Below are 21,612 nucleotides of genomic sequence, written 5' to 3' on the forward strand. Positions count from 1 at the left end.
CGGGGGCCCCCGCGCCAGAGCGCGCCACCTCGGCCCGCAGCCCTCGGGCTGCAAGGACTGCGCGGCCAGGGAGGCACGTGGGGGGGGGGCTGCCCCCAGGGTCTCCGCGCCCCAGCTCCTGGCTGGTCCCTTTCGCACCCAGGCACCCTCAGGCTGCCGCGCCCCGAAGGGCAACCGGGGCAGACGCCAGGGCTGCAGGTCTGAGACGCTCCGCCTCCTTCTGCCACTTAAAGCCACTAGCGCCGGCTGGAACCCTTACGCTCAGTCTTAATCCGCGGGCACTTTCGGAACTTTCCAGGCAAGGACTAGCTAGGCCCTCTGCCTCCAACCCACGCCGAACCCGTCGCCCGCCCGGGACACCTCCAGGACCGGGTGATCCCGCTCCCCACGCCACCACCTCCCGCCCCCGGCACCGACACCCCAACTTTTTACACGTGGTCTGCGCCCCGCGACTGGGTGTCCGGCTCCCGTGCTAAGGGGCGTGTGCATCTTCCGGGCGCCGGCAGCGCTCCCATCCTCTCGGCTGGCCCTCCTCCTCCCCAGGACCGGCTGTGGGGCTGGTGAGCCCGGAGCTGCAGGGCGCGCGGCTGTCCTAGCGCGCCGAATTCGCCCCCGCCTCCGAGTCCATCCTCGAGGACGGGACTGAGCCTCTGGAGGCCAGGCTTCTTACTCTAAAAGTCAAGGCGGCCTTGTCTGCTTTTGTCCCGAACGCGGGTGCCTGTCGCAGATCGGCCGGGCGAGCGGCCCGCGGAGAATCCGGGCGCCCCGGGACCGCGTCGCGCCGTCGGGTGCAGCGCGCACCATGGCCGGCTGCTGCTGCTTGTCGGCGGAGGAGAAGGAGTCGCAGCGCATCAGCGCGGAGATCGAGCGGCAGCTTCGCCGGGACAAGAAGGACGCGCGCCGCGAGTTCAAGCTGCTGCTGCTGGGTGAGTGACTGTGACGCCCCCGGACCCCGCTCGCCAGGCGTTTTCCGCGGTCCCCGGCCGCTTCCCTCGCTCAGATCCCTTCTAGGCCTGGAGCGCGCGGGCTGTAGCGCGGCTTCTTCCTTTCCCCGGGGTGGGGAGGGGGGTGGGCTGCGAGGCCGGCAACTTGGGGGCCTTATGCACGTGTCCTTTGCACCCTCCAGTTGGTCGACTTTCGAAGGCACCCCTTCCCTACCCCAAACCAGGCTGAGACGTAGCATTTGATCAGTGTCTGCTCTGTTGGCTCCGCTCCCTAAAACCTTAACCCCATCCTTCTGTCCCCAGCTTCTGCGGAGCCCTGTCTTGCATGTTGGGGTAGGTGGCGGGGAGCTGCCTGATGAAAATCTTTGGGTGCAGCTCTAGCTCTGATCTTTGTGCTCTCAGTTTTTTAAGAAGTGTGGTTGAGTGAGCGCTCACCAAGTGCGGACTGTGCTTAGTCGGGACAGCATCGCTGGGCTGTAACAAGCAAACCTTGAAACCTCTCCATTTTGGAGAATTGAAAATGGAGGTCTGGAAAATTGGTTAACTTGCTTTGGGAAAAAAACGAAACAGATACTAGGTCATTAGTGGGGCTGAGGTCCAAGCCCTAGCCGCTCACCCCACTGTGACCCCAACCGTCTCCCTTTGGTGACCCCCTTTGGCCAGCAGACCCAAACCTCCCCTCCTCACTCTGCTCCACTCCGCGTGTGCCTAGCCTTTGGACTTGGCTGCCCCTGCCTTGACGACTTACTTATCTGGCTCTTAAGTTTCCAAAAGAGATAGAAAATGTTAAGGCTTCCCCAACTTATGGCCTAGGGCAAGGATCCCACCTTTTCTGACTTTCTGGAACCCTGTTGAATCCATTTGCTGTTTGAGAAATATTTGCCTTTTCGTTCACACCAGGATATTAGCTGTTAGATCTTTGCAGTTAGAAGTGTTCCAACTCTTTGATCGGTTCCAGACAGGAATCCTTTTACAACAGTTTATTAATGTTGAATATAAGGACTCACCCTTGCAGAATGCTTCAAGTTAAAAAAAGTTGATCTAGTTAGGATAAAATGGAGAAAGCTTTTTGTTCATATTGGCTTCAGGCCTGAGCCAAGGAACCCCCCCCCTTTTTTTTAATCTCTCTCCCCACTCCCGACCTCTGGGGGTTTAGAAGGTGTATGTGAGGGTGTCTGGCCTTCACCTCCCCACTGGGACAGGTGTCTGCAGGTGGAGCGGGCTGCCCACCCAGAATACATGTTGCACCCCAGATTCCCATGGGATTCCCTTCCCAAAGGCCCCAAGCCTGCTTCCAAGGCTTCTTCCAGTGGGGAGGAGGCAGACCTCCTCCCTGAAGAATGGCAGAAGGGCAGCTGTGCTGGGGTGTTGGAAGAGCTTGGAAATAACAGGCTGAAGGTCTACAGGTGTGCCCCTGAGGCCTTCCTGGGGAGAGCTGGAGCCTGGGTGGGGGAGGGAAGAGACTGTGTCCATCTCGCAGGGATGTTGAAACAACCTGTGTCTGGCCCAGAACTCCCAGGGGCCTGCGAACTCTAAATTGTACCTGGCCTTCCAGGTGGATAGAAAGCCCAGTTTGTCAAGGGGAAGGATTCTGTGACAGTGGCTAGCTTGATGACCTTAAAGTGTTGGGCCCTTCATTTGTAGTCTTGCCCCAGGCCCCACCAAGGATAGGGGCAGGCCTGGCTTTGGAGGCGTAATTGTTCTTTTCAAGGGAAGCCTGTACCTTCTTTCGTTGTGCAGCTGTTAATTTGCGCCAGTGTATGAAGTACAGAGTCAGGAACACCCCAGGAGCTTACAAAGGCTGGCTGACACTGGTGAACTGGCCTGTTTTTTGGTGGGAGGGAAAATGGCCCCGGGTGTGTGTGTGTGTGTGTGTGTGTGTGTGTAAAATGCTTGCATTTACACTCTAAGTAGGGGAGAAGTGTTTGCCCTGGAGGTCATGTTTATACTGGTGACTAGAATATCTTCTTGGCCTCCCCCAGGCCTTTACCCCAACCCTCTTCCTGCACCCTCCAGGCACTGTCTTCTCTCCCAAGATCCCCATTTTCATTGAGTAGCATACTGGCTCAGGGTTAGTTCCTTAAAAACCAATAGAAACAGTTACCCAGTCACTTAGAGCTGTCAGGAACCCCAAAGAAGGACTTAAAAACTTGGGTTTCCTTCCCTCTTTTCAGGGAGCAGGGTACACTTCCATTTCTCCCCAAAATGAAGGAGGAGGCAGTGACTTCAAAGATAAAGGATCAGGAGGATGTGGTGGATGCTGTTTTGTCCCCAGCGATGCAGTGTGGGTGCAGAATTCACCTGAGTCTATAATGGCAGAATTAGATAATCCACTGCTCAGATGCCTCCAGTGAAAATGGCACTCTGTGAATGGGAGTTGAGGGTCCTGTGTGGAAGGTGGAATGACCTGGAAAGCCACCAGCTCTTTCACAAGGAAGCATGCTTTTGCAACAAAATGATGAGAGTTTCCGAAGTGCATTCAGTAGAGCAGTATCCTGCTTACACTTAATAAAAGCATATGTCAGTGTCCGCAGGGAAAGATAAAAGCTGCTATCTGGTTTGGGCTAGCAATTGCAAGATGTCAACGTGATGCTTTCAGCTGGGGGTGGGGGTGAGATAAAGAAGATGATTGAATTTGGTAGAAAGAAATACCTTATCAGTTCCTCAGATAAGAGCAGGACGAGAGTAGTTCTGTAAAGAGCCCTGATGAGTACTCTTCAGTGCAGGAAGAAAGTGTCTGGATAAAAGCAATTAAACGGTGGTGGCAGTGGGGAGAAATGGAACCTTTTATTTTTAATATTAAATGAGGTTTAGTGAAGTGTTGTTAATAGAGTTGAGTGTTTCCAGAAACTGATGGCTTAATTTTGGATGCAGACTCTCATGTTGGAACTGTCTGGAAGGAGTGTATAATGGGGAATTGGTATTTAACTTTACACTGGCATAGGGGTTAAAAATGTAAGCTCTGAGGCTAGGCTGGGTTCCAACCCTGAAACCCTAGCTGTACTTTTTTTTTTTTTTAAACCACAGAGTAGTTTCTCTTGGGTTTGTCTGGTAGTGATAAGTGTCCGCTATCTTCACTCCATTTTTGAGCATTTTGAACCACCAATGAGGTGTTACTTTCTATTTTAGTTGATCAGTTATGGGTTGCATAGCAGTTTGTCTAAAATGTCCTGGTAATGCACCAACATTAATGTTTTGCTTTCAGTTTCCTATATTTTCTGAGCCATAAGCTGATTTCAGTCTCCCTATTTATACCAGAATAGGTGAAAATCTGAGTTCCTTAAAATATTATCGCATTGATTGTAACAGAATCTCCCTTGGAAACTAATCATTATGCTCCTAGGCTGAATGTCAATTAGAGGAAATTGCATAGGGAGGGTGGTTTTCTCCATAGAAAGTGACGGAATTTTCTAGCTCTGTGAAGAGGAAAAGGATTGAAATGGTTAAGTACGCCCATGTCCCTTTACTCTTCATGGGTTCAAGCCAACATTTTCCCAAGTGCCAAGCACTGCTCTGTGCGTGGGAGCATTTATAAGTGAAGTACTAAATTGGAGGTGTGTGTTCACAAGGAACTAAGGGGGAGGATGGTCCTAAGTGCTTAATACGGAATAAAACTTCGTACAGGCAGTGCATGAAGGGGAGTCCTCTGGAGGAGGAACCGTTCAAGTAGACCCTTAAGAATTGGGGACGTTGGGGTGTTGATGGCCGTCCATATGTGGGCTCATGTAGGAGACACACCAACTTCTCCCCATCTACCAAGAGAAGCTTTTGAGGACAGTAAGTGGTGTTCTGAGGCTCTGGGATGCTAGAAGGGGTATTTGGAAGCAAGATTTCTTTGAGTTTTCATGTTTTGTCTTAGCCCTTTATGTGAATATTGTGGTTACTACCAAATAGACATTCATGGAAAAATGCTTCATTTTTTTTTTGTACCATAATGTGCTTCAGAATGGGGGACTATGTGAATTTTTTTTTTTTTAAGTTTGTGGCTTATGTCTTCTCTGGCCTATTTATTATCAGTACATGTTAATGAATCCCTCATTGGTTTTTTCTTTATCCCTGTACTTAATCACTGGGGCACTTGCATCGTACTCAGTTTGTGTAAGGAGATCCTCTTCAGGCTGTTGCTTGCATCTTAACAATGTGGCCCATCATTTCTTTGAACCCTTTCTTACTCTCTGGCATAAGGATGAGCCTCATGCTCCAGCGGACTGCCCTTCCCAGTTGGGGAATCAGCCATTTCTCTGCAGGGCCTTGGTGACTTTCAGTGGCAAACAGCGCCTTTTAAGATGTGTAGGGCACTTGAAACAAAGAGAGCAGGTACCCAATTCAAACCCCTCACCAGTATCGAAGTACCTAAAGGAGCCACATTCTTTAAGGCATGGCGTTCGAAGATCAACATCTTGAGATTGTAACGCTGTGAGCAGATAAGGGGAAAATCAGACAGTAGAATTAGACAAGAACAATGGGGAAAACCCCTTAACCCTCAAAGGTTTTTGTTTGTTTTTCTCACCAAAGATGCCTTGTGGTTTATAAAACCCTTTTTCTTTTCCAGTGATACCTGAATTTAATATGTTTTCTTGTGCGGTGCCGGGTGGCTCAGTCGTTAAGTGTCTTTGTCTCAGGTCATGATCCCAGGATCCATGGATCTCTCAGTTCTGGCCCTGGGGGTATAAATCAAGACCTTCTCTGTCATCGGAGCACAGATGGCCTGGGGTGGGGCTCCCTGGGAGTGAAGCAGCCCTTGCTGCAAACACCAAAATGTACCAGCAGAAATGCAAGAGCTCTAAAGGTGGAGGGCATGGTGGGGGTCTTTGTGGGAGCCCTAATTTTGATTAGGATCCATTGGTTCTCTGCTACTGGGTAAATTAATGGGCTGTCCTGTCAGCCATGGTTCTCCGTTGCAAACCATGTAAGCAGAGGACTAGTTTATTGGAGGGGAAGCAGGAAGCTCACAGAACCAGTGGGAATTGAAGAGCAGTCTCAGCCAAAAGGTCATGATCCCACAGAGATTTGACATGGGTATCCGTCTACACGGCCAAGCCTACAACCAGGGACTCCACCCCCACAGTACTTGAGGCTGCGCTGGACACTTAGGTCCACAGCAGTGCTGTAAGTCATCTGTGACCATCTCCTATATTATGTGTCACTTTGCAAAACCTCAGGCCATCTGTTTGTGCTCAGCTGCCGGGGAGCTGGGGGACAGGCAGCATGGCTTAATGGTAGGGACTTGTTCTCTGGGTTTAGAATCTAGGTGAGTAGGTCCCATTGGACAGCCAACACCCTGTGTGGTTTAAGGCCACTTGCCTACCATTTTGAGGTCACTGATAGACTAACATGTTCTTGGAAGGACACATGGGTAGGAGGGTCAACAGCATGAAGGCTCTGCTTGTGCCTCTTCGAGCAGGGTCCTGATATATGGCCATAACTTAAAACCATGAAATAAGCAGCCTGTTAAGACTTGAGACACCTGAGTTGCCTTTTTATTTATTTTTTTTTTTTTGGAGAAAGCTCTGAGTATTAGATATATAACCATGAATAAGACATTCTTCTCTCAACCCTAGGTCCTCACTAGGACAATGAAAGGTTTATTTCAGGTGACCTCTGATAACTTTCTAATTCTGTCATCGAATATCTTCTACCAGTGGTTCTCAAAGTCTGTTCCCAGGAGCATCAGCACCTCCTGAAACCTTGTTAGAAATGCAAACTCTCAGTCTTGATCATGGCCCTCTGGATCAAGTTCAGGGGTGGGGCCAGCAATCTATTACTGAGCCCTCCAGATGGTCCTGATGGACGCTCAGGTGTGAGAACCTCTCTTTGAGCATTGGTCTGGCACCCAGGGCTGGCCAGACTCTGATTGTCCATACCTCCAGGCTCTAAGGCAGATACTCTGATTTTTCAGCAAATATCCAGGAAGCCCCCGAGACTGACTGGCCTAGGGGATGATTTCTTTTCTGAAGTGGAATAAATGGCTCTCATCAACTTGATGAAGGGTGCGCAGAGTCTGATCTAGGTAATTTGTATGATTATTTAGCATTTGTCCCCACCTGCCAGCACATACGTATGTTTATCTCACTTAAGAGTCCTTCTAGGGGGGTGCCTGGGTGGCTCAGTGGGTTAAAGCCTCTGCCTTCCGCTCAGGTTGTGATCCCAGAGTCCTGGGATCAAGCCCCGCATTGGGCTTTCTGCTTGGCAGGGAGCCTGTTTCCTTCTCTCTCTCTGCCTGCCTCTCTGCCTGCCTCTCTGCCTACTTGCGATCTTTGTCTGTCAAATAAATAAATAAAATCTTTAAAAAAAAAAAAGTCCTTCTAGGGTGCCTAGTGGCTCACTTGTTTGGACTGCTGCCTTCAGCTCAGGTCATGATCCCGGAGTCCTGGGATCGAGTCCCGCATTGGGCTTCCAGCTCCATGGGGAGCCTGCTTCTCCCTCTGAGCTTCTTGCCCCTCATGCCCTCTCTCTCTCTCAAATAAATCTTTTTTTTTTTTTTTTTAGCATCCTTTTAAAAACAAGAGTTCGCATTTGTTTGCACCCTTATACTTTGATGTACTACTCAAAAAGCCATGCTTCTATAAACCACAGTAGCCTTAGAACTACTGACTTCCTATCATGGACTAAGTGGTGGAGAGGAAGTATGTTCTAGTAAGAGCTGCTGTGGCTCTGTCTTCTCTTTGAAAAATCACATGGAACATTGGCTTGTATTGCCAACCCTAAGGGTAATATTGTAGTTGCTTAAACACTTTTTTCAAAGTAACTGATGAATTCTCATGTTTTGTACTTTTCAAAAATGAATATTAGGAAAAGAGAACATGTATCTTTTATTATTTTGCCTGGAAGGTGTCTTCTGGATTGTTGGCCCATTTTCAGTGACCCACAGATGGATTCACCATGCTGCTGCTCTCTTGAATCTGCCACAAATGACAAACACCTTCATTCTGCAGGACTCCTTCCCTGAATTTTTGTTTCTGGTGCTCAGCGACTATGTAATTGGGAAATACAAGCTAATTGTATTATAAGGAATATCAAATAAATGAAAGTTATCAGTCATGGGAAGAATCCTTGTGTAATCTACATAGTGTTGTATTTCATAAATGCATGTCTGCAACTGACTGGAAAAACTTAAGCTCCTCTCTTACCACAGAGTTTGAGAAACAGAAGCGTAAACTTGTATTTTATGAATGGAGAAGAAAACATCCAGAGGCATGGAGGGACTGAGCAGATGTCACAGGGCTTGGTGACTAGTAACTAAATGGCAGTAAGCCAAGGCTAGGAGTCCAGTCTTCTTGCCAACTTTTTTTTTTTTTTCATTAAGTCAATCTGAGTCCTGTTGTTGAATTTCTTAGTTTCTAAGGCAACATTGATTATAAGACATGCCATTGATTTGAAAACAGCTTTTCAGGAAAGCAAACCCCATAATAAATGCACCCATAGGTGCAAAGGCATCTTGGCTTTAAAAATGTTCATTTGTGGGCGCCTGGGTGGCTCAGTGGGTTAAGCCGCTGCCTTCGGCTCAGGTCATGATCCCAGGGTCTTGGGATCGAGTTCCGCATCGGGCTCTCTGCTCAGCAGGGAGCCTGCTTCCCTCTCTCTCTCTCTGCCTGCCTCTCTGTCTACTTGTAATCTCTGTCTGTCAAATAAACAGATAAAATCTTTAAAAAATAAAAATAAAAAATAAAAATGTTCATTTGTGGAGCACCTGGGTGGCTCAGTGGGTTAAGCCTCTGCCTTCAGCTCAGGTCATGATCTCAGGGTCCTGGGATCAAGCCCCGCATTGGGCTCTCTGCTCAGTGGGGAGCCTACTTCCCCCCGCCCACCTCTCTGCCTACTTGTGATCTCTCTTTCTGTCAAATAAATAAATATAATCTTTAAAAAAATAAATAAAAATGTTCACTTGTGTGCCATTAAGTCTTGGAATCAAGGATTTAAAGGCTATTGAGTTTTTTCCTTAATCAGATAGTACAAATTTAAAAGAAAGCCAAAGTCCTTCAATTGCTGAAATAGAACTGAATTCAGGAAACCAGTTTAAACGCTAAAAGTAAGAGAAACCCCTGTGTAGTGCCATCCCCCCCCCCCCCCCCAGTTCTATTTCAAGTAAAATTTGACAAACGTTGTTTCCTGGATTGGGGGGCTATTAGATGTAAAGAAGGTTAACAACAAAAAAAGAGAGGAACCAAATGTTCTGAGAGCTCCGGTGACTGAGCAATGGTGGAGTCATCCAGGCAAGTGATTCAGTCTGGGAAGAGTCTTAATGAGACCTTGAACTCCATGAATGTTCTGTTCATCACTGACCAACTGCCTGCCCCTATCCTTGCCCCCATGCTGAGCAGGGACCTTAGCTTGAATACTGGTTGAAAAAGTATGTATGTCTCTTTCCATGAACTAGCAGATGGGTTGTGAAGAATTTTACTTATAGTAGCTGGGGGTCTCTATTGTTTGAGGTACTTTAGGAATATTCAGAAAAGGAAGCCTGGCATTGGTTGGATTTTGAAGAAAAGCGTATTAGAAAGTTCCAGAACTATTTATGTTTTGTTTTGTTTGGTTTTGTTTTTTACATGTCCATTGTCTTAGCTACCTACTCAGGTTGAATGTTTATGCCTAGAATAGGGGTGTCAAAATATGAAAATTGAGCCTGTGCCCTGGAATAAAATGATTAAAGAGGGCACATGTTGTGATCAGTACTGGGTGTTATACCCACTAATGGATTGTTGAACACTATGTCAAAAACGAATGATGTACTATAATACATTGACTAACTGAACATAATAAAAAATGATATTGGTAAAATAAATTCCTTACAGTTCCAGAAGGATTTTTTTCCTAGTAACTATACATAAGATTTTGATATATAACTGGAGTTATAGTTGAGAAATTTGTTATTCTTTATTGCTTTGGTCTGAAATAGTTTGAAAAAAATGAAACTCTTCATAGTTTTCATGTAACTTTTCTAAATATGTGGTAGGTCTGCCTATATAAAAATGAAGGATTTTATATAGGCCTCATGATTTTAGAGGTTCTTTTCACACTTAATTATATGAATAAGAAATTTCGAGGCTCTGAAAAGAGAATCTGTCATTCCAAGGACTTAAGTCCTCTGAAGTTTAAGACCGAGTTTGGTGTCTTAGGAGTCATATCTTAGCCTGAGCAAATTCAGGGGAAATGGACCTCTTTCTGTGCAGCTAAGAGAAATAATCCTCTGATACTGCCCTAAGTGGGGATGTTGGAAGTGGCAAGGATTGAAGTGCTCCACATATAAACATATTGCTTTTGTTGGGGCGCCTGGGTGGCTCAGTGGGTTAAGCCACTGCCTTCGGCTCAGGTCATGATCTCAGGGTCCTGGGATCGAGTCCCGCATTGGGCTCTCTGCTCAGCAGGGAGCCTGCTTCCCCCACCCCCGCCTGTCTCTCCATCTACTTGTGATTTCTCTCTGCCAAATAAATAAATAAAATCTTTTAAAAAAACCATATTGCTTTTGTTGATATAAATCTTTGTAATTGGTGTTATCATTTAAATCACTGGCTTAAAAATTGTAGGATTTTGAGTTTGTTTTAAAAAAAATCAAGAGAGTTAACAAAATAGAACTGTCTACTTAAAAAACTGGCTAAGTAAGAATGCTAAAAATATTGTAGCATATTTATCTAAAAAGCCATTTAAAAAGTGCCATTAGACATCGTTAACTCATTTTTTCACATATCAAAAATGGAAGTCCTTGAGCATAACTGAATGGTCTTCCCTTCTTCCTTCCTGGATTCATCAATTCTACCTATCTATATCTCAGTAAATGGTACCACTGACCATTCTGTTGCTCAAGACAGAATCCTAAGAGTCTTCCTCGATTTTCTGCTACACCTAATACTAGAAATGGGAATTCTACTAGTAAAGTGAATATTGATACATCCAGTCCTCCTTCTAGGCACTCGAAATGAGTGATCTGGTTTATTCCTCACCATGCTTTGCATCATAATTAATACTATCCTTTCCATTCTGCCGATGGGGAAACTCAGGCCCTAAAGCAAGGTTCACCAGTGAAGGCAGAGCCAGGGTTTGAATCTAGGCAGTCAGATTCCAGAGCCCTGGTTCTTAATCATAGTCCTGCTCCTTTTTTCCAGAGCCAACACCCCACCAAAATCTACTCCAAGAGGCCAGATCTCTACTGTGCGTCTTTCTTGGGATTCTCTTCACACAATCTCGTTTGAAATCCCCAACCTCTCCCTTGCCCTGAGTTTATTTTCCACACGGCAGCCAGAGTGACCTTGTAGAAATGGAAATTGGATTATTGTTTTCCTGCTCAAAGTCTTTCCGTGTTCTGATTGCCCTTGGGTGCAAATCTAAAATCTGTGCTTGGTATGTGAGAGACTGTATCTGTGCCCTGCCACATTCTGTGCCATTATGGCCTGTGATCACTCCCTTCTGCCTGTAGGGCTTTCTTTTAGGAACTTCAGTGGGCCGTCCACCTTGGGCTTACAATTCAGGTCTGCACACACTCATCTCTCCACCTTCAACATGAGCTCTTAATAGTCTTCTAGCTAACTGCTACTTCTTTTCAGAATGCTTCTTAAATATCCCTTCCTCCTGGAAGGGTACTGACCGTGATCCAAATGAACTCCGCGAAAATAGTCTTCCATAGCCCATTCTGTATTTCTTACTTGAGATTTTCTTGTTTCTTGAGGTAGACCTGTATTGCTATCAACTTCCCTCTGAGAACTGCTTTTGCTACATCCCAAAGATTTTGGATTGTTGTGTTTTCATGTTCATTAGTCTCCAGGTCTTTTTTAAAATTTCCTCTTTGATTTCTCAGTTGACTCTTTCATTGCTTAGTAGCATGGTAGGTAGTCTCCAAGTATTTGTGTTCTTTCCAGATTTCCTTGTAATGGACTTCTAGTTTCCTACCTTTGTGGTTAGAAAAGATGCATGATAGGATTTCAGTCTTCTTGAAATTGTTGAGATTTGTTTTGGGGTGTAACCTGATTTACCCTGGAGAATGTGCCATGTGCACTTTAAAAGAACGTATATTCTGTTATTTTTGGAGGGAGTGTTGTGTGTAGATCTGGTATGTCCATCTGGTCCAATGTGTCATTCAAGACTACTGTTTCCTTGTTGATTTTTCTGTCTGGGTGATCACTGACGTAAGCTGGGTATTAAAAATCCCCTACTACTACTGTATTACGTTGATTGCTTCCTTTATGTCTGTTAATAGTTGCTTTATGTATTTAAGTGCTTTTATGTTGGGTGCGTAGATATTTAAAATTGTTATATCCTCTTGTTGGGTTTTTCCTTTTATCATTATGTAGTTTCCCTCTCTGCTTCTCACTACAGTCTTTGTTTTAAAGTCTTTTTGTCTGATACAAGTATTGCTATGAGCTTTCTTGTTTTCATTTGATTGGTAAATGTTTTTCCATCTCTTCACTTTGAATTTGCATGTCTTTAGGTCTGAAGTGAGTTTCGTACAGACAGCCTTTAAATAAGTGTTGCATTTTTTTATCCATTCATTCACTTTGTTTGTTTTGATTAGAGCATTTAGTCTATTTACATTCAAATTGATTATTGATAAACCTGTACTTATTACTTTTTTGTTACTTGTTTTGTGGTTGTTTTTGCAGTTCTATTCCTTTTTTCTTTTCTTGCTCTCTTCCTTTGTTTTTTGATGGTGACCTTAGTGTTAAGTTTGGATTCCTTTCTCTTTATTCTTTTGTGTCTATCACAGATCTTTGACTTATAGTTACCATTAGGTACATATACAACATCTTCACGTACAGCACTCTGTATTAAGTTGATGGTCACTTGAATTTGAAGCCATTCTAAAAGCACTGAAATCTTTATTCCCTCCCCCAATTTTAAACATTTATCCTATTTTCCATCCTTTTATTTTGTGATTCTCTTGACTAATTTTTGTAGATATAATTGATTTTTAATGTTTCTGTGTTTTAAACTCCATACTGGTTTTATAAGCAATTAAAATACTACCTTTATTATATATTTGCATTTACCTGTAAAATTTTTTGTTTTCATGATTTTCCTACTTTCAGTTATGGCCTTGCCTTTCCACTTAAAGGGTTTCCTCTAAAATTTCTTGTAAGTCTGGTTTGGTGGTAATGAACTACTTTAACTTTTGTTTGGCTGGGAGACTTGTTATGTCTCCTTCCAATCTGAATGATAGCCTTGTTAGGCAGATTATTCTTGGTTGCTTTTTCTTTCCCCCCTATGAGCACTTTGCAGGCCAGAAGGGAGTGACAGGATATATTCAAAGTTTCTGCTGATAAATCAGCTGAGAGCCTTAAGGGGTTTCCCATGTATGTAACTGTTTTCTTTGGCTGCTTTTCAAATTCTCTTTATTTTGTTACTTTTTGCCATTTTAGTTATTATATGTATTGGTGTGCATCTACTTGTGTTACTTTTCTTAGGGGCTTTCCATGTTTCCTGGATTTGGATGTCTGTTTTGTTCTCTAAAACTATGGATGTTTATAGCTGTTATGTCTTCAAATAAGTTCTCTCTCTCTCTTTCTGGGATCCCTGTAATGCATATGTTACTATGCTTCCTGATGTTGCCGAGTTAACCTCAGCAACCTCTCATTTATTTTTTTGGCTGTTCTGCTTGGTTGCTTTCCATTACCCTGTCTTCTAGATTGGCAATTCATTCTTCTATATCCTATAATGTGCTGTTAATTTTCTCTAGTGTGTTCGTCTCTGACTGGTTCTTTCTTAATATTTTTAAACTTTCCATTGAAGACCTTGCTGAGATCCTTCACACTTAAGTCCAGTAAGTATCTTTATAAGCATGATTTTGATTTTTTTTTTTTGGGGGGGGGTGTCAGTCATATTGTTTATTTCTGTTTAATTTAGCTCTTTAACTAGGTTTCTACTGTCTTTTCCTTTCATTCAGGACCTGTTCATCTGGCTCCTCATTTAGGGTCTCTGTGTTTCTCTGTGTTAGGAAGGCCAGCAACATCTCCTGATCTTGAAAGTAGTGGCCTTATGAGAAAGAGGTCCTGTGGTGCCCTGTAGCACAGTCCCCTGGTCACCAGAACCGGGGCACCAGGGGTGTGTGCTGTGTGGGTTGTATGTGCCCTACTGTTGTGGCCAAGCAGTGTTTGTCTTCAGTCAGCTGCAGTGACTTTCTTTGCCTACTCTGTGTGCACGGGGCAGTTTGGGTCCCTGTGCTGTTGAGGAGCCTGTCTGAGGAGATTTGAGGCTTGTAGGTGGAGGGGTGGGGAGGGTATCAGCAGTTGGGCCACCTGTCTGCCCTCAATCTGTCCTAGTTGTGTGCGCACTGAATGGTAAGACACTTTGTGTATGTACCCCCCCCCCCCCCCGAGGCTTTCCTTGGTGGTAGCATGGCCGTCCTACCAGGTACTCCCCTGGGCTGGAGTAGTGCCAGACAGGGGGGCATTTCCTGGGCTGTCAGCTGAAAGGCTGGGCTGCTGGAACTGTGGGTGTGCTGGTGTGTGAGTTTATCTGCTCTTCTCTTGAGGGCAGGGTGAGGGGCAGTTTGGAGTGGTGCTAGTCCCAGAATAGGGCTGTTTGCTGGATGTGTGGGGCAGGAGCTGCTTTGGAGGAATGCCTGCCAAGTGGGACGGGTGGGAAGGTGGGTCTGCAGGGGAATGCGGGGGCCCAGCACAGAGAGGTGGGGAGTGTTGGTACTGGTCCCTGCAGGTTTCTAGCTAGGTGGGCTGGGGGAGGGGAAGAGAAAGGGTTCTTCTGAAGATCCCTGCCTCTCGAGGGCACATTCTGAGCTTAATGAATAAATCTCCTTCTGCTTCTGTGCTGCATCCCAGTGGGGTGATTTGTTATGCTGGCTCTTGAAGGGCAAGAGCCCAGTTTCTATGCCTTCTGGCTCTCCCGGAGCTAAACCCACTGACTTTTAAAGTACCTGAAGTGAAGCCCCACTGATTTTTTAAAAGCTTACAAAGTGAAGCCCTGCTGATTTCTCAGAGCCACATGTTATGGGGACCCGTGTTCCCAGTGTCCCCTGTGCATGGAGTTCCTGGGGTAGGCCTGACCTCTCACTTCTCCCTTCTTGCAGACTCCCTCCCACTTGTAATCAGTCTGAGCAGGGTTCCGTGTTCCGCAGGGTCTCTGCCTCTCTTACCTTTTCAGGGTGGCCTCCCCTCTCCCATTAACTGGGGAGGGTCTGGTCTGCCAGGCTTCAGGCTGTTTTCAGAGTTAGCTGTGCCTGCAGTGCTGTTACCTCAGTGTGTCTGTGGGACGAGGTATGCTTGGGGTCCTCCTACTCTGCCATCTTCCCGACCTCCCCTATGTGTCTTTTTTTCTTTGAAAACAGAGCTCCTCCTAGGTTGAAACTCTGTTTCTCCCTTAGAAGATAGTATTTACTATCTTCCCTTCTAGTTCCTCTATTTGCTGAGTGTAGGGACTATTGGAATCCAGGACTCCTTAACATTTTGTATAGTGCCTGGGTGTTCCAGAAGCATTTGATGAATAAACAGATATAGTGCCATGTAGTACCAACATGATCACCTAAAGGAAGTGATATTTTATTTTATTTTAAAAGATTTTATTTATTTATTTGACAGAGAGAGATCACAAGTAGGCAGAGAGGCAGGCAGAGAGAGAGAGAAGGAGAGGAGGAAGCAGGCTTCCTGCTGAGCAGAGAGCCCCATGCGGGGCTCCATCCCAGGATCCTGAAATCATGACCTGAGCAGAAGGCAGAGACTTTAACCCACTGAGTCACCCAGGCGCCCCAAGAAGTGATATTTTAATCTCAAGAAGTGTCAAAGGCTTATTCTTAATAGAATATAGCATTTTAATTGAATACATATCAGACTATTTGTCCTTCTTAAACTTCTACTTTAAGACAACTGAACTTCATTATGGATTGACATTGAACTGTGTGTTGATGTTCTGGAACCAGTGATTTATTGCATGTGTCTTATTTGTTTTCTAAGCTTTCAGTTTTATGCACAGAAGTAAACACTTGCGATATTAAAACTCTTTTTACTTTGTTAAAAAGAAAACCCAAACGCCCAAAATGACGTCACTTAGGTTAAGGCCCTGAGTCAGTAAATCAAGACTTAATACCTAACTTAATTGCAGTTTCAGTCCCTCTAGAAATGTAACCTTTATCCAGTCCATGTTGGTTAACACGGGAATTTCCTGGTCAGCATTAAGAAATTCACTGATAGACCCCTTTCATTCCTCATAAGACGGCAACCTTGCCTAAAACAACAGATTCTTTGCTAATAATTTCCTTTCCCCCACTTCCTTTCTACTGTTAAAGACCTTTTCTTTGGGGGCTCCTGGGTGGCTCAGTGGGTTAAAGCCTCTGCCTTTTGCTCAGGTCATGGTTTCAGGGTCCTGGGATCAAGCCCCGCATTGGGGCGCTCTGCTCAGTGGGGAGCCTGCTTCCTCCTCTCTCTGCCTGCCTCTCTGCCTACTTGTGATCTCTGTCTGTCAAATAAATAAATAAAATCTTAAAACAAAACAAAACAAAACAACCTTTTCTTTGACATAGCCCTTTGGAGCTCCCTTTTATTTGCTAAATGTGATGCTGTTCACTTCATGGACCAATTAATAAAACCAACTAGATCTTTAAAATTTACTGTGTTAAATTTTTGTGAATAACTTGAAAAGTGGCCTCTTTGTAGCAGACACGGCTCACAGTCTCCGGAACATCTGTTCTTCCTCCATCGGTAATACTAGAAGTTTTATCTGGGTACATGGACACCCATCTAAAGACTATTTTATTTATTTATTTATTTGCAAACCAAAGCATCACTTACTCCTTTATTCCACTTTTTACTATTAAAAAAAAAATCTTACCTAATTTTAACTCCCTGGATTCTGTGCACCCTCCCACCTACAGTGGAGACTAGTGGAGACTAGTTTCTTCTCTACCTAATTTGTGTTAAAGAGATTCTATACTTTTAAAGCTCTTCTGTCTTGAGAGTATCCTTTCTTTCACCATCCCTGAACTTTAAAGAGGAAAAATTCAGATCACAGACTTAGGCAATGGGACAGATGAGATCATTCCTCTGTGCCTTGTCTGTATTCTGCTTTTGGATTTGCTGAGTTTGAACGCCTGAGTCCAATACTGTTTGCACAGCTTTTTCCCTTTCTATGGAAACATTAAGCCATTTAAGAGTGATTTTTAAAAACAAGATGAGGGCACCTGGGTGGCTCCGTTGGTTTAAGGACCTGACTCTTGTTTTCCCGCTCCGGTCGTGATTTTGGGATCATGAGATCGAGCCCTGAGTCAGACTCTACAGTGGGCATGGAGCCTCCTTAGGATTCTCCCTCTTGTTCTGCCCCTCCCTTCCCTTTGCCCCAGTGCTCCCCTGCTCATGTACGTGCTCTCTTTCTGAAAATAAATACACAGATAAAAAACAAGATGAAATGAAGTGAATTAAATACAAAGTCCTAATCACAAAGCGTGAACTACCAAAAACTCCATACCAAGCTTCACAGCAAGTATTTGAGTTTAAATGCTGCTGCTTCCAAAATGTCTAAAGGTTGATTGAATCACTCCTTTTAATATCTTCTCTTTGTCTTTGTTGCTATGGAATTGTGGACTATGTAGTGGTAGCTCATGCATGAGAAAACTGCTTGAACTTTCCCTGACCATTTTCAAATTACCATTCATTTAAGGTAATGAGGAAGTTTTTCTTCTTGGCTTACTCATTTGTTTTTTTTTTTTTTTTTTTTTTTAAAGATTTTTTATTTATTTATTTGACAGACAGAAATCACAAGTAGACGGAGAGGCAGGCAGAGAGAGAGGAGGAAGCAGGCTCCCCGCTGAGCAGAGAGCCGGATGTGGGACTCGATCCCAGGACGCTGGGATCATGACCTGAGCCGAAGGCAGCGGCTTAACCCACTGAGCCACCCAGGCGCCCCCTTGGCTTACTCATTTGTGTCAGCATTAGGGGATGGAGAAAATGAGGAGGAAGCTCAGGTTTACTTGACATAAGCTCTTCAGGAAAAGACAGTAAAGGTAACCTCTATCAATGAGGAATGGCCCCAATGGAACAAATTCATCCTATGCATGTGGGTGTGTGGAGATAGACATGCACACATGCCATCACCATTACCAGATAATTTGATATCAATTAACACTTACAAAGCTATTTGAATTTGCTGTTAGAATTAAACCACTTCTGTCTACAAGGGAGTTATATCTTGGTACAAACCAGAAAATGGCCAGAAAAGTTGTTACCCTGGAAAAATATATTCATATGTTTAAAGTGTTCTTCTTGGGGCAGCTGGGTGGCTCAGTCGATTAGGTGTCTGCCTTTGGCTCAGGTCAAGATCCAGGGTCCTGGGTTCGAGCCCCACATTAGGCTCCCTGCTCGGCGGGAAGCCTGCTTCTGTCTCTTCCACTCCCTCTGCTGGTGTTCCCTCTCTGACTGTGTCAAATAAATAAATAAATCTTTAAAAAACTTAAAAAAAAAATAGTGTTCTTCTTGAGCATTTGAATTTCTGTTTGAAGTCCTCTTCCTCTTTAAGGAGAATTGTGTTGTCTGACACAAAGGGTTTTGTGCTTATGGTGATGATGAAGACTCAGTATCTTATATCTCCTCAGGCTATAATTAGAAATATTTCTAATTTGTGTTTTTTCCAGAATTCAGAAACTTTATTCTTTATTAGACTTGCTGCATGGCCTGTTTAATGAATTTCTTTAACCCTTAATACTTTTAAACTTTTAAGTACCTGAAGAAGCTGAATGTTGCCAAAGCCTTGTAGATGAGTTGCCAAAAATCTTTGCTATGAATCCCAGTTTGACTTTTCATTTGTAGTGTGACCTTGGGCAAATCAGAAAATTATGGCGGCTCCTCATCCATAAAATGCGAAGGCTGGTTTGAGCAGTCTGTAAATTCTTCTAGGTCTGAGTTGCTATGGTAACTCTTCAATCATAGAGGAAGTGTTAGTTACCTTGATCACTTAGGGTAGACACTGTGTGTGTATGTGTGTGTGTGTTGTGTTTGTTGCATGCAACTCCAGCACAACTGACGGAAGTATCTGGTTGCTATTTGCCTTGGTGATAAGTGGCAGAAAGTTCTTCGTATCCCTTTGTTCTCTGTGTTTGAATTTTCATGTAACATGAGATTTTATGTGTGTGATAATCTCAGGGTATTAGAACAGGTTTGTCAGGAACAGAAACGTATTGCATTGGTAATCTGACCAGAACGTCTGATGTTAGCAGTATCTTTTGACATAAAAATGACTCCTAAACTAACACTGTTTGTCATAAGCGAGAGGCCTTCCAACCTTCGATTTATTTTAGAGTAGGAGAGCATTTTAATAATAATAGCAGTAAACTTACAAACCCCTTAGAATGTTATCTGGCATATAGTCAGTATTACGTATCTATTTGTTGATTTCATCCTTCCTAGTTAGCTATGCGATAAACTATTTCCCTCATCCTGATGAGGAAACTGCGGTAAAGAAAGATTAAATGAGTTGTTGAGAGTCCCTAAGTGTGGGGCTGGGGTTTGATTGACCCAAGCAGTTTTGTTCTAGGAATTTCTTACTCTTACCACTCTTTCCTACTGCCCTTGGGAAAGAATTCACTGTAGAGCATCCGCGGCTGCATTGGGCGCTGGAAATAAGTCTGAATGGAGGCGGTGGCGTGGTGTGTGTGTGTGTGTGTGTGTATGTGTTCCTGTGCCTTCCATCACAGTGCAGTGTGTCTTTGGATTAGTCCTTTAATCTCACTGAACCAGTGCTATCCAATGGAAATAGAATGTTAACTGGAAGTGTGAGCCACACATGCAATTTAAAACTTTGAAGTAGTCACAATTAAAAAAAAAACAAAACCTGGCAAAATTGATTTTAATAATAGAGCCTATTTAACTCAATGTCCATATAATTACTTAATATGTAATCAATACTATTTAGAAATGAGATCTATTTTTTCATATTATATCTATGAAATCTGATGTATATCTTTACATTCAAGCACATCTTAATTCAGATGTCCTGAATTTTAAGTGCTCAGTGCCCCATTTAGTTAGTGGCTACTGGATTGGATTGCACAGCTCTGAACTCCTGAGAGCTACCATAAAATGAGTCTGGGGTGATAGATGATCTCTAAAATGTCAGCTCTGAAATTCTAGAAATTCAACGATGAGAAGTGCCTGTACCCCTTTAATAATTTACCATGAGATTATTTATTTCTCCTCTGCTTAAGTAGCATGGGGAATGCATTCTAAGAATTAAAGCATCAGAAGGGCAATGTAATATCAAAATAATGTGTGCATATCAAGAAATTTCAGCAAGTGAACAGGCTCTAACAGGTTAAAAAAAAAGAAAGATTTCTTCTGCAAATCTCCAAGAGCTTACTGTGGGCCAGGTACTGTTGTAGACATGTGGGATTCAGAAGAAAATAATTTATAGCCTCTGCCTTCATGGTGCTTATACTGAAATGTAACAATAAATAGATGTGTGGATGATTTTAGGTTCACTAAGTCCCATGAAGAAAAATAAAGGGGGCAAGAGGTTGGAGAGTAGAGACTAAAGACCCCAGGGGTTGGTGGGTCTAGTTTTAATAGGAAGGCTTTTCTGGGGAGGTGACTGTTGAAAGGAGATGGGGTTGAGAGAAGGGAGAAGCAACCTGAAGACCTGGGAAACTGTACCAGGGACGACACAGCAGTTTAACCTGCAAGACGGGCGAGGTGAAGTGCGCTCTGTAGTTCTGAGTAAGAGCTAAAGGCATTGCTTTGAGTTGAGGGAAAGGAAGTGACAGGAAGCATGGCTGAGAGAGTAGGAATTTGGATTTCATTGTAAGTGCAGTGGAAGGCCGAGGGAGAACAAAGGCTGGCAGAGGGAGGTGATTGGATTGTTTTTATGAAGAAAAACTGTGCCTGCTAGACAGAGAATAGACTGAGTGTAGTCTGAATGGAAGCAGGGAGACCAATCATAGATGCTGTGAGATGGTCTGTGTGACCTGTTGTGGTAACTTGGACTAACATAGGAATTATGGAGCTTGATGGAGTTGGTTAGATTCTCATATAGGTGTTGAAGGTAGACTTGATTGGATGTATTGGTAAATGGCCCAGGAGTATGCAAGAGTAGAATCAAAATGACCCCTGGGTTTTTGGCTTGAACGACTGGGTCAGTAGTGGTTCCATCTATGCAGACGAATGAGAGTGAGGGAAAATGAGTTTAACAGCAACAAAGAGGAATGGGGGGCAGGGAACCAACTATTCTGTTTTCAGACTTTTAGACTGATAGGTTTGTGTAAATGTAGATAATAGGCTTGAAATTGGGGACAAGATTTATTGTCATCTTAGGTGTTCAGAGGACTTTAGCTGTGACACAGAGCAGGAAGTAGTGGGGATTAAGCATCTGATTGATTCTTGATGCGGGCTCAGGTCATGATCTCAGGATCATAAGAATGAGCCCCAAGTTGGGCTCAGTGCTGAATGTTCTGCTTAAGATTCTCCTTTTCCCTCTACTCCTCCTACCTCCTCATAGGCCCTCACTTGTGCTTACTTTCTCTCTAAAAAAAAAACCAAAACAGTACAAAACAAAAAAACCTACAGGTAGGGCTATGTCATCTGGACGCTGACTTTGTTTCCTTCGGGATAAAGATGAGGCCTTTATGATTCTCGCGGTGATATAAATGACGGGACCAGGAATCATGACTTAAAGAACTGTTTTCCCTCTACTGCTATAGGATCTTGGTTCTGTGCTTGAGAAAGAGCTGTAACCAGTGCTGCTCATCAGC

At 44.1% G+C, this 21,612-nt stretch overlaps 1 protein-coding gene across 2 annotated transcripts in view; it reads left to right on the plus strand.

Annotated features, from left to right (window-relative positions):
* Positions 1-253: 253 nt before the first annotated feature.
* Positions 254-21,612, plus strand: part of GNA14 (G protein subunit alpha 14) — a 192,345-nt gene continuing 170,986 nt past the window's right edge. The window contains exon 1 of one of the 2 annotated variants that reach the window (XM_032306309.1): positions 254-926. In XM_032306309.1, coding sequence (XP_032162200.1) covers positions 803-926 — 124 coding nt within the window. In that variant the 5' untranslated portion in view covers positions 254-802. Of the gene's footprint in view, positions 927-14,716; positions 14,922-21,612 lie in introns of those variants that run through there. The other variant, XM_032306311.1, reaches the window with a different exon arrangement.

The sequence above is a fragment of the Mustela erminea genome, chromosome 12 (assembly GCF_009829155.1).
Source record: "Mustela erminea isolate mMusErm1 chromosome 12, mMusErm1.Pri, whole genome shotgun sequence".
NCBI lineage: Eukaryota > Metazoa > Chordata > Mammalia > Carnivora > Mustelidae > Mustela > Mustela erminea.